We start from the raw sequence: 13,779 nt of genomic DNA, 5'->3' as shown, positions 1-13,779 counted from the left end.
TCAAGGAGTCAAAGAACCATTATGGGTTGAACAATTCTGAAGACCGCCACCGATGCTGATAGTCAAGTTTAGCTCTGTATCATAGAATTGACCTTGGACAATTGTAGAGTTATCACCCTGACATTGATCAATTGTCTTTTGGACTATTTCACCTAGGGTACTGCAATTTCCGATCACAGGACCGGGGTTCTACGGAATCGAAGACGATTAAGTATGAAATCTGTTTTGAAGGGTTTGTAAATGAGATGAAAGAAAGGACTTACTTGGTTACAGATCACTATAAATGATCCATCTTCACAGAGAAAATCACAACCCTTGAGTCCCGAACCAGCTTTGAATGTACAATTCCCATCATGACTACTGTCATAGTTATTGATGATTGATACAATATCTTCAACGCGTGCTGGATCAACAGGTGTATCACAGGTGATCTAAATCGATGAAGTTAGGTCAATGTTTGATATATATGCATGTATCAGGTATCTGTTTACCTGTTGATTACTCTGCGAGGTTGCATTACGAGGGTAGATTGCAGCTGAGAAGCAGGTTTGTGAGACCTACCAGACAGATATAACTCAGTTCGATTGATGAAAAATTGGGAATGAAGACTCGAAAAGCTAACTCACCAAAAAGATCACAAGCGCGATTGAAAAGATTGTTTGCATCGTATGTTAAAGCTGTTATTTATTAGAGCAGGATCGAATCGAGAAAGAATTGGATTGACGATGAGAATGAGATTGAGAGGATAAAGTGGATCAAAGCTTTAGAAAGTGTTTTTGGTCAACAGGTCCGGATGCCTTGATATAAATCCTTCGATGTCTTCCTAGATGGTTGAGCAATCAAGCTCCATTCGGTTTGCGGCTTTGCCACTCAATCTCTTCGAACAACACGAAAGACTTACTCATCCCACTACGTGATTTCGCATTAACCCTCACAGCTTTGAATTTGTTGCTGGCTTTAAGAAGAGTCAATCCAGAAAGCCGTCCAATGACTGTAATACAGCACGGGGCGATTGATAGTCAGGAGGTCTGGTTTCCTCAAAGACATAAGCCAAGAGACTGGATGCGAGGTTTTCATTACTAAGAGGAGTGCTGTGAGTTCTCGGAGTAATGAGATCAGATGGTCAGCTTCTGTTGACTGTTTGATGATGATGATGACGTTACTATCTTCAAGGCATGGCTCCGCTACCGCCTCGGTCGCGCTCCGCCAGCGCTCGCCTGATGTTCTCGCATGAGGACTCCGTCATGAGACTGAGAATTACATTTTGCTATGTGGAAGCAAAGTTTTCTCAAAAAGAAATCGTGTGAATTGGGCGTGTTTTGGTGTTGAGACAGCTGTTCCTATCTTTCCGTTCTCCTTTCCTCCTACTACCTATCCTTCGATTAATGAGCCGATATCAATCCATGTTGATTGCAAGGCAAGCTCCCTATGGCTGTCAAAACTCGCGTCGCGCTTCTTCCTTGAGGATGATATCTACATATGTCCTACCAGTCCATATTCCAAGGAAAAGGGTTTCGAGAAGCTCAGGGTGCTCAGTATCATATCTTATGCTCATGTTGCGCTGGAAGCTCCGCAGGGGATCAAAAGATTCCTTAAAGCTCCTTCTGTCAAAGTTAATATCAAGTTGACCCAAACAGAACCCGCATAATATCCGTAGTGAATTGAGATCAAAACCTTTATTGCAGCAATAACAGCCTCAAACAATGAAACAGGCGGAACTATTGGAGATCAAAAATTATAACTATTTCGGTGACAGTATCAGTATAGGATATTTGATACGTGCTCTTGAGTCTGACTTGATGAGATCCCTAACGCTTCTCCTAAGACTACATATGGTTTAACGAAATGGGGTTTGTTGTGGTGTTCTTATGTGAGTTGTGGAATGAGTTCAGAGTAAGATTCAAAGGTTTAAGTGGAAATAGATGAAAAATGTTTTGCAGAAGAAAATAATGAGAGCAATGAAATCTTTTCTTCAGGATAATTCTAGAGATGGAAGGATACATATATTGAGCTCATAACAAATGATATTTGATAAAAGTAAAAACAGACATCCATTAACATTGCAAATAACACAATTGAAAAAAAAGAAAATACGCAACCATTTTGACACAAGTCCAAACACAACATCAATCCATACCTAATATGGCAAATGTATCATCTCAGCATAGTTTACTTGCGAAAACAATATCACCTTCAAATTCCAGCTGGGTGGCTTCCTGTTTTAACAAGATGTCAATCATTTGGATCATCTCATTAATTATCCTAGCTGGGGTATCATCATCCCCTGTCGACTTCTTTCGCTCTGTCTGTGATCCTACCAGCCCATCACCGCCACATCATGTCCCCAGGTTTCCGAAGAACGCTTCCGACTATAACCTCACCATCCCAAATGACCTCAGAGTCACACTAAGGTACTTGGCTGTTGGTGTTGGGACTCAGAACTACACTTGCTCTCTTATCTCTGGAAAACCCACATGGAATTCCCTTGGCGCTAGTGAGTTGTGTTGTAGTTCGAGTCACGAGCAGCTTGAGGCTTCTTGAAAGGCTGAAAGGAAACTTTGCACATGTCGGATCTATCTTTCAACACACACAGTGGCACAGCTCAGGGACATTAGCAACACTCTGGAGGACCCCGCACTGGTTTCAAATGCGGCTATCAACCCTAAAGCCAAAATATCATTGACGCCATACAAACCGATTGCGATGCATTATTTTGTCCCACATGAACCACTTGCCGCCCCGGGGTTTTTCTTCGAACCCAGTAAGAAGCCATGCTCAGATGTCACAAAGGAAGAGTTTGTGATTGTTTCAAAGATTGGAGCGATGTCATCGCCAAATCACCCGGAACGCAATGTACCTTGGCTCGCACTCAAGCAAATCGAAGGTGATGCAGCTCAAATAGTTTTTAGGACTGACACTCATCTTGGGGTTGCACCCTCTCCACAGACTTGTCTCGCTGAAGGGAAAGGAGCTAACATGCGATACTCAGCTTTGGTAAGAATGTTTTGTTGTTTTTGACTTCACTTTTGGATCACATAGACTTACTTTTTTGCTATTTTGGATTCCCTCTGGGCAGTATTGGTTCTATGACTGAGTTTCTGAGCAGTGACTTACTCTGCCACATTGCTTGGATATAATAATCAAACACTGACAACCAAAACTGACCGGGTCTCTTTTAAGATTTGATTCTGATTGCGTTTTACCATCCGTCGTTGAGATGTGCCAAATTTCAGTAATACCGCATCATACCCTATCCTGACACGAAGTCTTCACCTTGAGGATAAGAACACAAAATGTTATATATGGATAGATACTGCAGATATCTTTAACTGTTTTGTTTGCATTCCTCACTCAATCATCTTGTATCTGTTTTTCCTTACTTTCTGGGTCATTTCAGAGGCTTCTCACTTCACATCTAGATGGAGATGTGCTTGAATCTCTGCTTGTGCTCTTTCCTAGGGTCACTTGAGTGTCAAAATTCATTGCCTCTGGTTGAGGCCAAAAGGGTTACAGCTGAGCTGGCATAAGCAAGACTCTAGGGATGCTCCTTAAATTCAAGCACAATCTTTACGCATCCTTGTCAATGTGAAGGATCGAGCTTCAGGGATGTTGAAATGTATGAATTTAATGGGGCTTGGGACTCGTTCTTTACAAGTGTAGTTATTTCTTACTATGTGTCAGAGATGAGTAGGTTTTGGGCAACTCTTGATAAAGATTCAAGGATGAAGGATGCATCCATGCATTCATTCAAACGAGAAAAAGAAGCCACAATTCGATGACTTTAAAGTTTTGAAGAGAAAATGCTTCAATCGAGGGCATTGACGAAGTTCTGGTAAAGCCATACAAGGTTCTCTACATGAGGGCACCCTTCATAGCACATACATATCAGATCAATTTGAACATCAGGCACGTCCTTCAAGGGAACATGAATGGAACTCATCAAGCAAATCATCAGTCGAACTCTTCAGCTTCACCTATTCTTGTCAAACAAGTGGCTAGAAATATTAATGGAATTCATACCGAAGTCTTAACTCAATCTTTTGCCGATCGAATCCTCATCCTTGTCACTCAACTCGGCAAAGTTGGCACACTGGTCTGTCCTATGCCTAGTCTTGTAGCGACTCCGATTAGATCTATGGTCGTCTTTCTGGTACCTCAGACTGATCATGCATTATCTGTTTATCTGAAAACCATTCATCATTTTGGTTCGGGTTCCCGGGCAACCCTTTTTGTTCGGTCTCGTAATCACAGACACAGATCACTATGTCAATGACTTCTATCGATCAACCTTATGACTTAGCACCAGAAGTTCCATCCCTGAATATACCATCTTTACCAATCCCAAATACTTCTTTACAACTCACACCACTCCTCAGTACACCTCCAAGTGAATCAAGGACGATTTACGACGTATTTTTAAATCAAATCGGAATGTTAGTTCTTACCGGTTTTGGCCCAAGACCTAATTTAGATCCTTCACAAATTTTCGGAATTGGTAGAAGACCATTGATTGTTGGTTTAGCACTTAAACCAGACAATTCTTTATCTTCAACTTCATCAGATGATTGTCAAGGTCTTGTAGATCTAGATAGGATAAGATTTGGAAGTGTGATGGAAATGATCATGGAATGTCGAGTATGGTGATGCAGTTCAATTGATAACATTGCTTCATTGTGAGATTAGATATTAGGCGGCCAGCCACCACACTATAATACATCACAGTGATGCATGTATTAATCATTGGCCCCATATCTTCATACTTCACTCATACCTTGGTGTGTCTTTGTTAGCAATTCCACCCATTATATCAATCAATAATCCAGATTTTTTTGCTGGTAACTTCTCCAGTTCCTTATTTTATCAATTTGACTCGTTAAACAGAAAACAATACAGCAAATTACTGGCCTCTTTCAAGCCACACTTTGATGGGTTATGCTGCACCTGCTGTTTATTTATTTTTGCATGTTCATTGATTACTGCTACATACATTTGCAATTATATCCTGTGTACCTCACTCGCATCACACAATGTAGCATTGCCCTTGAGATTGACTTTCAATTGAAAATCATGTATGCAGCATATCTCTCTTTGATCAGGATTGGTTGGAATGCCAACACACAAGCAACAAAGATCTAAGTTTGTACATACAACTCCTGAAAGGGTCAAGATATGTCAGGAGTAAATTGAGTCTAGGAATCTTGTTTTCAGAAAATCTTCTCACAGCTTCTCACCCATTTCATCTGTAAAGACTGGAGGCTTTATCAAACATTTGACTGGCCCAACCCTTAGATGGGAAGGTTAGGTGCCATTATAAGAGCATCCCCAGCTGTGCCCTAAATTTGTGCCGTACAGATCATTTGCACAAAGAGTTAGGGAAGTGTTTGAGGTATAAAATTTGGGCAATCCACAGCTGTAATTCCCCACAGTATGGCTTATAAGCATATTCTGACATCAATTCTATGGCTTTGTTGATTATCAAAGTGTTTTTTGGGGGTGGGTTTCATTGCATCAATCAGTATTATGGGGGAAGCAAGGCACATATGGACTTGGGGAGCAAGCCAAAATACGACAATTTTTTTTGATTTTGCCTTGCACAGATGGAAATCCCTTAGCTACATGAAAAGTTAGGGGATTGGCTGTTGATTCACATGGGGGGCGTGGGTTTTTGATTTGAGGCGGGCCAGGGCACTCCTTTTTGATTTGGGATAGGCGCGCCCTTAGTGGGGGCATGGAGGTGTGCCTTCAAGATAAAAAATTCTTTTTTTCCCAAAAAAGATGAATATAGAGGCACAAGCCTTTCAAGTTTCATGGGCATTTGTAGTGTTTTACTTTGTATGTCAGTAGTGAAACCCTACACTGCAAACATTATTCAACTTCCCCAAGTGGGCAGGAAAAAATGATTGGGATTGTGATTTGTCATAAAGTGATCTATCACTCCACACCTGAGCCGTAACACCCACACTACATATGTGTAGCAGGCTCAGTGAATAGGTGGATAACATGTACATACAGTTCTTTTCAGTCATCTGCTCATCAGGAGAAGTTATTCATAAGTGATCCATGCTGTAACTTTTTTCAGATTGACAAAAGCATTCAAAATATTGACTACTTACACTGACTCAACATTTTGGTGTAATCTCATCAATTCAACTGTGTATAACACCGTTTCTGTTACTAAGAAATAGCTTCAACAATATTGCCTGAGCAGCTACAGAATTATATGTAGTGAATTTTTGGGACAATTTTTTCAAAGTCAAAAAAGTTACACGTGGTATAACATGTGATTTATTTATTCTGATGGGAAAAACACTGAGCAGACCTGTATGTAAATGATAGAGGACTATTGAATTAGCTTGCTGCACATACGTAGTGTGGGTGTTATGGCTCAGGGGTGCAGTATTGGATCCTTTTATGACAAAATGTACTATGAATCATTTTCCTCTTCCACATTAGGGAAGTTGAATGATGTTCACAGTGCATGCTGTATGTAGATACAAGGTTAATCACAAAAGTTTTTATCCTTGTTCCAATCCTCATCTTCAGGGGAAGAATCAGATACATCAAACCTGTGTTGGCATTGTAGAATCTGGTCCAATGCTTTCCAAACGCAGAAGTTGGTAGAACCCAGTTGGAAGTATTCTTCTTGTTGACGTTAAGCATATCTTGATGATGTGTGGATGTAAATTTTGAAGGATTTGAGCTTCAGATGGAGTTGATTAGGCAATATTGAGGCAATTTTTAGGAAGCCACCTTGCTTTACCTGCCTCAGTTGCCTGGTTATATGACCAGGGCGCGCCACCCCCAAATCCAGCCTCAGTGGGCGCTCCCTGAGGGCGTGCTTTTAACGCCACACCCACCATGTGACTGTTGATGATTTTGCCCTAAATTTATGTACAACATGGTTTATGCCACACGGCTTTGGATGCACTTATAGCATGTTGAGAAATATTGTGTACTGATGGTCTGTTTGACTTCTTCTGATAGTGGACTCAAAAGCACATGTCCTTCCACCTTCCACTTTTTTCATGTCAGTCCTTGTGAAGGGAAGAAAATAGCTGCCCCAAATGCAAATGTTCTCAGCTTTAGGGTTACCCTAACCCTAACCCTAACCCAAGGCCATTCCACAGCAACCTGGAAATTTAACGTGAAAACCCTTCCACAGCCTTATGCCATGCTGAGATGTCCGAGTGGTTTAAGGAGCTGGATTCAAGTGTCACAACTTGCACTGAATGTGTTTCCCAGTAGGGCAACCTGCGGGGGTTTGAATCCCCCTTTCAGCAAGTTTTGTTTGCTTCATGCATCCCAGGGGTTGAGTAATTGCAACGAAGGTTTTTTTTTGTTTTTGAATCCCTGTGCTATGCTATTATTTGTAATCAAAATTCCAAGCCTTTGTTGTACTGAGAGATCCCTAGGATTGAATATCTCTGTTCCAGAGGAGTACTGCAATGGGTATGAATCAAAGTTCTTGGGGTCTATGCAACTTACACTACAAAAAATATATTGTTTTCTGGGTACAGAACACAAATATTGATATACAAAAATATTGCGCGGTCAGGAGGAGGGCAAAAAATACGAAAAATATGGATGTTGTTCCTGGTGTTGAGAGCTTCAAGCTGAGTATTTTTTACATAATTTTATGCTACAACACAAAAGTTTTATGAATCCCGTTCTTGTAAAAACATAACAGGTAAGTTTACAGCCCAAATTTAAAGACCTCACCTGGGCTGTTTCACTCTTGGAAAAAGGTGGACTTGAGAGTGGATGCAGTGACAACCTTCCCCTTTTTTCCTCATCTCATACTTTTGTGAGAGTGTTTTTAATCAATATCAAATTACTTTAGCAGTCCTAAGTTCACTAAACAGCCCCTTTTTCTCAGAGGAGAAATGTCTCTATGTGTGATAAGACTACAAGTATTCCTTGGAATAACACTATAGCAGTGTTGGGTTTTTCATTATTCAAAAATTCACGGGAATAATACTTGAATCAAACAAATCATTTCTCTGGTGCCTTATCCCAAAGAAGTCAACAAAAACCCATGTTGGTTCTTTCAAAGAGGCGGTCTCAGGCAACTCCTATTAGCTGGTTATATTAGTAGATTTTCACTGTTTAAGCTCTGTAAAGCTCTTGTTGTGCTTCAAGTTTTACAGTGGCATTGTCAGGATAGTTGAAATCAAAGAATTGTAGCCAAAATCAAGGGTTAAGAATTGTTGCTAAGACAATCACACCGGTGGATGCCGCCTCAGCCTGATACCCTCTGCGCTTCACGCGGATGATCTCAAGCATGCTCTTCAGTTTGAGGTCTTCACAACTAACCTCCAGCTTATCAAGGTCTTGGACATCACGTGAGTATTCAGCAAGGAGTATACACCCAGTGGGTGTATTGCCTTCCATTTGTTTGGTAGTGTAGAGAAAGACCTAAGAACAAATTCATGTAAGGAAACAAACATATAAAAAAGACAAGCCGGGGCCTGGGCCGGACAGGACCCAAATGTTAGGGGGTTCCAGCAATACCCAATATGTTTTTTGCGGGGTTTTTTTGGCAAAAGTTCTTTTTCTTCACTCTATCACTGCATACTTCACCCTTGTATTGTAAAAATCCAAGTCTATGCTGTTCTGTACCCTAGGAGTTGTGATGAGAGGTGCTCCACGGTCACCTACTTACTCAAGGTACATAAGTATCAGCTTAAGTGGCAACCTAAGTATTTAAGTACTTAAGCACTGTGTCATTAAGGCCAGTGAGTACGTCCAGCTCCATCCAACCTCAATCCAATCTCAAATCCATGTCAGTTCAATATCAATCCAATCTGAATGTTTGGCCTAGAGCAGCAGACAAACAACCTTCCAGAATGAACTGGAATAAAGTTTGGTTGCATGTCCATATATGAAGGTGTCAGAATGTCTGGAAGGTTTGAGAGATTATGCACCCCATGCATATCCCCCACTCAAACATAATTGGAGGTCAAACTGATATTGAACTGACATTGAATTGAGATTGGATTGAGGTGAATGGTACTCACTGGCCTGCCAGTGACTAAAATTACACTGTGAAGTAAGGTACTTAAATACTTAAGTAAGGTACTTAAATACTTAAGTTGAGTACTTAATGACTTATTATTAGGTCCCTTAGGTGCCTAGACCCAAATGTTGGAGGTTTGTAGAGAAAAATTCAAAAAAAAATGGCCAAGCAAGTTGACTCACCAAATCACACTACACAAAATGTCATCTTTACCGGGCGGTAAAGAAAACTACTGACATAGAAAAGTCCTGAGGCAACAGGAAGAGAGCTAAAAATCTGAAAAAATATGCACCTTGTTCCTAGATGTTGGGGCGTCATGACGAGTATTTTTTTGTATTTTACACACAGATATTGGTTAATGTACTAACAATAAAGGCTGAGAATCATCAAAAACCCACCTGTAACAATACCTGAAATTTGGCCCTTGACTTTGAAGACAGGATTTTGGAATCTTCAAACATCAATAACTTTTGCAGTTCTGAATCAAATCACTCGATTTGAAGTGCATTAAAAAGGTGAGCCTTTCCTCTACATTTTTCATTGAGACATCACATCTGTAGCTGGTCTAAAAAAGATCCTACAGAGCAATTCATGCAGAACTGTTTGAGCATATGTAGAGTGTTTAAATGACTAGATGGCACCTTACTAACATTATGAAGTGTGAAGGAGAATAGTTCAGCTTTTGAATGAACCAAAAATCGAGTTATTTGGAGCAGAATTGCAAAAGTTATTGAAGTTTTTAGACCACAAAATATTGTCTTCATACTCATGACCCAAATTTCAGGTATTGTTACATGTGAGTTTTTGATGATTTTCAGCGTTTATTGTTAGTACATAAACCAATATCTGCGTGTAAAATACAAAAAAATACTCATCATGACGCCCTAACATCTAGGAACAAGGTGCATATTTTTTCAGATTTTTAGCTCTCTTCCTGTTGCCTCAGGACTTTTCTATGTCAGTAGTTTTCTTTACCGCCGGGTAAAGATTACATTTGGTGTAGTGTCATTTCTGACACAAACACACCCCTTAGAGCCCAAAATGACTTTTTACACATGATTTGGAAGTAAGAGTTCAGTGTATCAATTTGTGTAATTAAATTTCAATTTTGCAGAGCAAGTCTGGTTGTGACTAGACTGGAGCAACTGTATGTATAATTTTTGAACATTAGGGGCTCTCAAACCTGACCCGGTTTTCAAAAACCCAGTTGACCCAGTTGACTTTTTGGCAGTAACTTTGTATATAAATTTGACATTTATTGACAGCTCCCAGCCAAAAAGTCAACTGGGTCAACTGGGTTTTTTGAAACCAGGTCAGGTTTGAGAGCCCCTATTGCATAGTAAGAGCAAAATAGAAAATAGAATAAGCAGAAAAAGAGTTATTGAGTATAATTAAGAATAGGGATGAGTAGTTTGTGTGTCATACATGTAATTGGTTATTGCATGCGTCATCCCTGACCCCTGTGTACACGGTCCAGTACCACAGACTAACAAGCACACATGTAAATACATGTAATGCATATGTAGATATATGTAACATGTCTAAACCCATAATGATTACACCTCATGGCTTAGTATTAAGAGTCACTTAAGCAATAATACTTAACCATAACTTAATAGTAAAGTTGGTCCCTAACCCAAAGAAAAGCAAACCTAAGCGCCAACCACAAGTTGAAGCCCACTTCTTGGAATATATACACCCCTTGTCTTTGCACTTTGGAACTAGAGGATCCAACTTCATATCAATAATCAACTCCAATTCACAACTTCCTGATTCTTCACCAAGAATATTGAGTAAAGTGATACTGTTGTACCTTTATTCTCATAGTTCTCTTTGTCCAGGTCATTGTAGAACCTCAAGTGGTGTTCTAATTAGCTTGTGGGTTTATGAAATGAAAGGAACAAGCTTGGATTTTACAATGGGGTTCCTCTATAACAGAGGAGGAATTACTGCAGGCTCCAGGGTTGTATCATCCAGAGCTCAGAGCCAAATCCTTAGAAGGACAATTCAGCCATCCCACTGGCATTAAATCCTCTTCTTAGAGGTCAACTAACTGTAGTCTTCACGTGTGTGTACCAAGTGAAGGTGTGATCATTATCTGCATTTCATCCTTTTTTAATGGAAGTTGCTGACCCCTCAGAGCATGTATTTATTTGTATGTAAGTTTCTTACATGTTTTATTGATTATATTTACTACATGTAATTGGTTGATTACATATAGGTTGTTCATATGTAATGAGTTTGTTGTAAGGAAGAAGATATGCCTGAAATGTGTTGAGAGAGAAAACACACACAGAGATGTATCAATTTATGAGCAAATACAGCTCAACTCTCACACCAAGACCCTGTTGTAGATGTGAACTCCAAACAGTATCTTAAAATTCCAAATGTACTTGCACTTTGTGTTGACACATTCATCCAGGATTTCCTGTAAGGCACACAAGCCAGTCAAGTCAGTAAAATTGTAAGTGGGTTAATTGCACACAACAAAGAGCTTGTATTGATCCAAAATAGGTATCAGATGAATGATACATGTCATGATTGAGTTTGGTATCTTGAACCTCTTCCTATGATAAACAAATCATATATTCATACCTCACCAATTTGTATACATACTGAACTTCTATACTTTGAGACTGTCTCAAGAAGGATAGATCTCAAACAAGTAAGGAGATTGATACCAATTGATCTATGTTAATTTATGTATATAAGAGATGATTTAGATTTGATTTACCTGAGATGATATCAGTCAGCCTTGACTGTTTCTCTTGAATCTCATGGCCTTTATGAGAGTTGAAGAGAGGATTAATTGTTTTCATATTATACAAGATGTAATAAATATAATTATATGAGCATGAGATGTGATCATAGGAATTGATTCCCACACCAGGGCCTTTAGCAAGAGTCTACTTAATCATAATCTGATCAGAATGTGCATTCTGTAAATTTTGTAATGCAAAAATGAACATTACTCCACCCAGTCAACATTTTAACTGTTGCAAAGTGCAGATTCCGACTACAATTTGCTTAAGTAAACAAGCCATGAACCACAAAACGTCTCTATACTACAAAACCCTGTGAGCATCCCTTGTGGTCAATCAATGTGTTTCTGGTGTTTTAAGTCTCAAATTTGTTCCTTACAAATCTCTACCTTCATCAATACACATGTACCAATCTGTAAACATTCCAACCTATGTACCCAACATGGAAATTAAATTGTACAATCTTGAGACTTGCAGAAGGACAAAAGTCCAGGAGCCAAAGTTGAACTAAGTGGAAAATTGTGCTGTGATATAGGAATAATTATCACTTTGGGACAAGAAGAAGTTGTGATCATTTGTGAAAGCTGTATCAATTGATTTATAATTCACTGCCTTATACAATCATAGAATATGAATGGGGTACATTTTCACAGTCTGTTAAGCAAAGGAAATAGAAATATACAGAATGGAGCAGGGATGCAGATGTGAGTAGACTCCAACTCATCAGTCGGGTTTCTGCACCGGATACTCCAAATATGTACTTGTTATGTAAGTTATACAGTGCGAGTACAATACTCCACCAATTTTTGATGTTGAGAAAGAAGTGAGCGCGGGGTCTCAAATTTACCCCAGTTGGAAGGCTCAGGCACTGTGAGTCTACTCACTAAGAGTAGACTCATGTGACAAAAACTAATGAGTACCAGTTACTCATGAGTAAACTCACCGTACTAAGGCCTTATCCGCGTTATCCGGAGGGATGCTGGACGCCAAAATACAAACATTTTGCCAGAAATAAGGACACTCATATTGGCATTTCATTACAACCTTTGAAATCCTGGGCTTGGAAACATACTTGATTTGAATAGGAGTGGGGATACACCATGTAATAAACAGTGGTTTCACAATACACATCTCAATATACATAATGTAAATGAAGAAGTTCTTATTTAATGGAACGAATAAAAGATTCTGTCATTCAACATGTGCAGCAGCGTTCTCTACAGGCACTGTAGCCTGGCAGTTGGCGAGCCAGTGTTGCACCAAGACCAGGTGGCATATGACCTCGGTCTCTAGAAGACCTTGGGAGGGCACGGCAATGTTGCCCAAAATTGAGAACACCCTTTCCACCGACGCGCCCAATGCCGCAATGGTCAAGTGTTGCAGCGCTATCTGGGCCAAGACAGGAAGGCCACCGGGTTTGGACATGCGCTGAAATGTTGAAGGACGTCAGTATACAATCTTGGCGGGTCAAAGGTTGAGGAAAACTAGGACTTACTGGCCAGTATTCACCAATGCTCTCATTGGGGAGAACGGGCTCCTCACCTCATCTGATTTGGGTTGGGTGTGGTTTAGAGGATAGATGGTAGACATTCCAAGAAGTGGGTAGATACCTTGCAGGTGTTTGTTGCCACATGGTTGCATGTTGGAATCAGGCGGCGGTGAGTCATGCCCACTCTCCGTTGGGCTTGGCTTCCAAAGATTGTACTCATCTTGCAAACACTGTTTGGCAACAACCTCAACATCAATGTGATTTTGAAAATCAGTGTCTTGACAGGCTGGGTCGAGTAGGGTGGCTACCAAGGTCTGGTGGTTGCCCTCCTTGCATGTTAGATACTTGACCAACTTATCTTTGGCACATTGTAGAACTTAAAGCGCGCAGCGCGAGGTCCACTTTGGCCACAGATGACAAGGATTCGGACATGGTGTATAAACCTTTCAAGGTGAGTCCTGCCCTCTTGAGGTTGGCCTTCTTTGGGGTGGTTATGTGAGTTTTGGTTGCCG

General features: G+C 40.2%; 3 protein-coding genes across 3 annotated transcripts; 2 read left to right on the top strand and 1 right to left on the bottom strand.

Moving 5' to 3' along the window:
* MELLADRAFT_102200 (uncharacterized protein) lies at positions 1–665 on the bottom strand (the record flags this gene model as incomplete). The annotated part of the gene is made up of 4 exons (XM_007404896.1): positions 1–189; positions 264–431; positions 492–557; positions 627–665. 4 exons carry the CDS (start codon positions 663–665, stop codon positions 1–3), a joined length of 462 nt encoding a protein of 153 aa, XP_007404958.1.
* Positions 666–2,229: 1,564 nt separating this feature from the next.
* Positions 2,230–3,094, top strand: MELLADRAFT_124322 (uncharacterized protein; the record flags this gene model as incomplete). The annotated part of the gene is made up of 3 exons (XM_007405356.1): positions 2,230–2,494; positions 2,594–2,994; positions 3,077–3,094. 3 exons carry the CDS (start codon positions 2,230–2,232, stop codon positions 3,092–3,094), a joined length of 684 nt encoding a protein of 227 aa, XP_007405418.1.
* An 831-nt stretch (positions 3,095–3,925) lies between these two features.
* Positions 3,926–4,644, top strand: MELLADRAFT_115190 (uncharacterized protein; the record flags this gene model as incomplete). Its single annotated transcript, XM_007405357.1, has 2 exons — positions 3,926–4,093; positions 4,252–4,644. The coding sequence occupies 2 exons, from the start codon at positions 3,926–3,928 to the stop codon at positions 4,642–4,644; spliced, it is 561 nt and encodes a 186-aa protein (XP_007405419.1).
* Between the last annotated feature and the right edge of the window lie 9,135 nt (positions 4,645–13,779).

The sequence above is a fragment of the Melampsora larici-populina genome (assembly GCF_000204055.1).
Source record: "Melampsora larici-populina 98AG31 unplaced genomic scaffold MELLAscaffold_3, whole genome shotgun sequence".
Classification (NCBI taxonomy): domain Eukaryota; kingdom Fungi; phylum Basidiomycota; class Pucciniomycetes; order Pucciniales; family Melampsoraceae; genus Melampsora; species Melampsora laricis-populina.
Note: the sequence above shows the minus strand (reverse complement) of the source record. Positions and strands in the feature narration are given on the sequence as shown.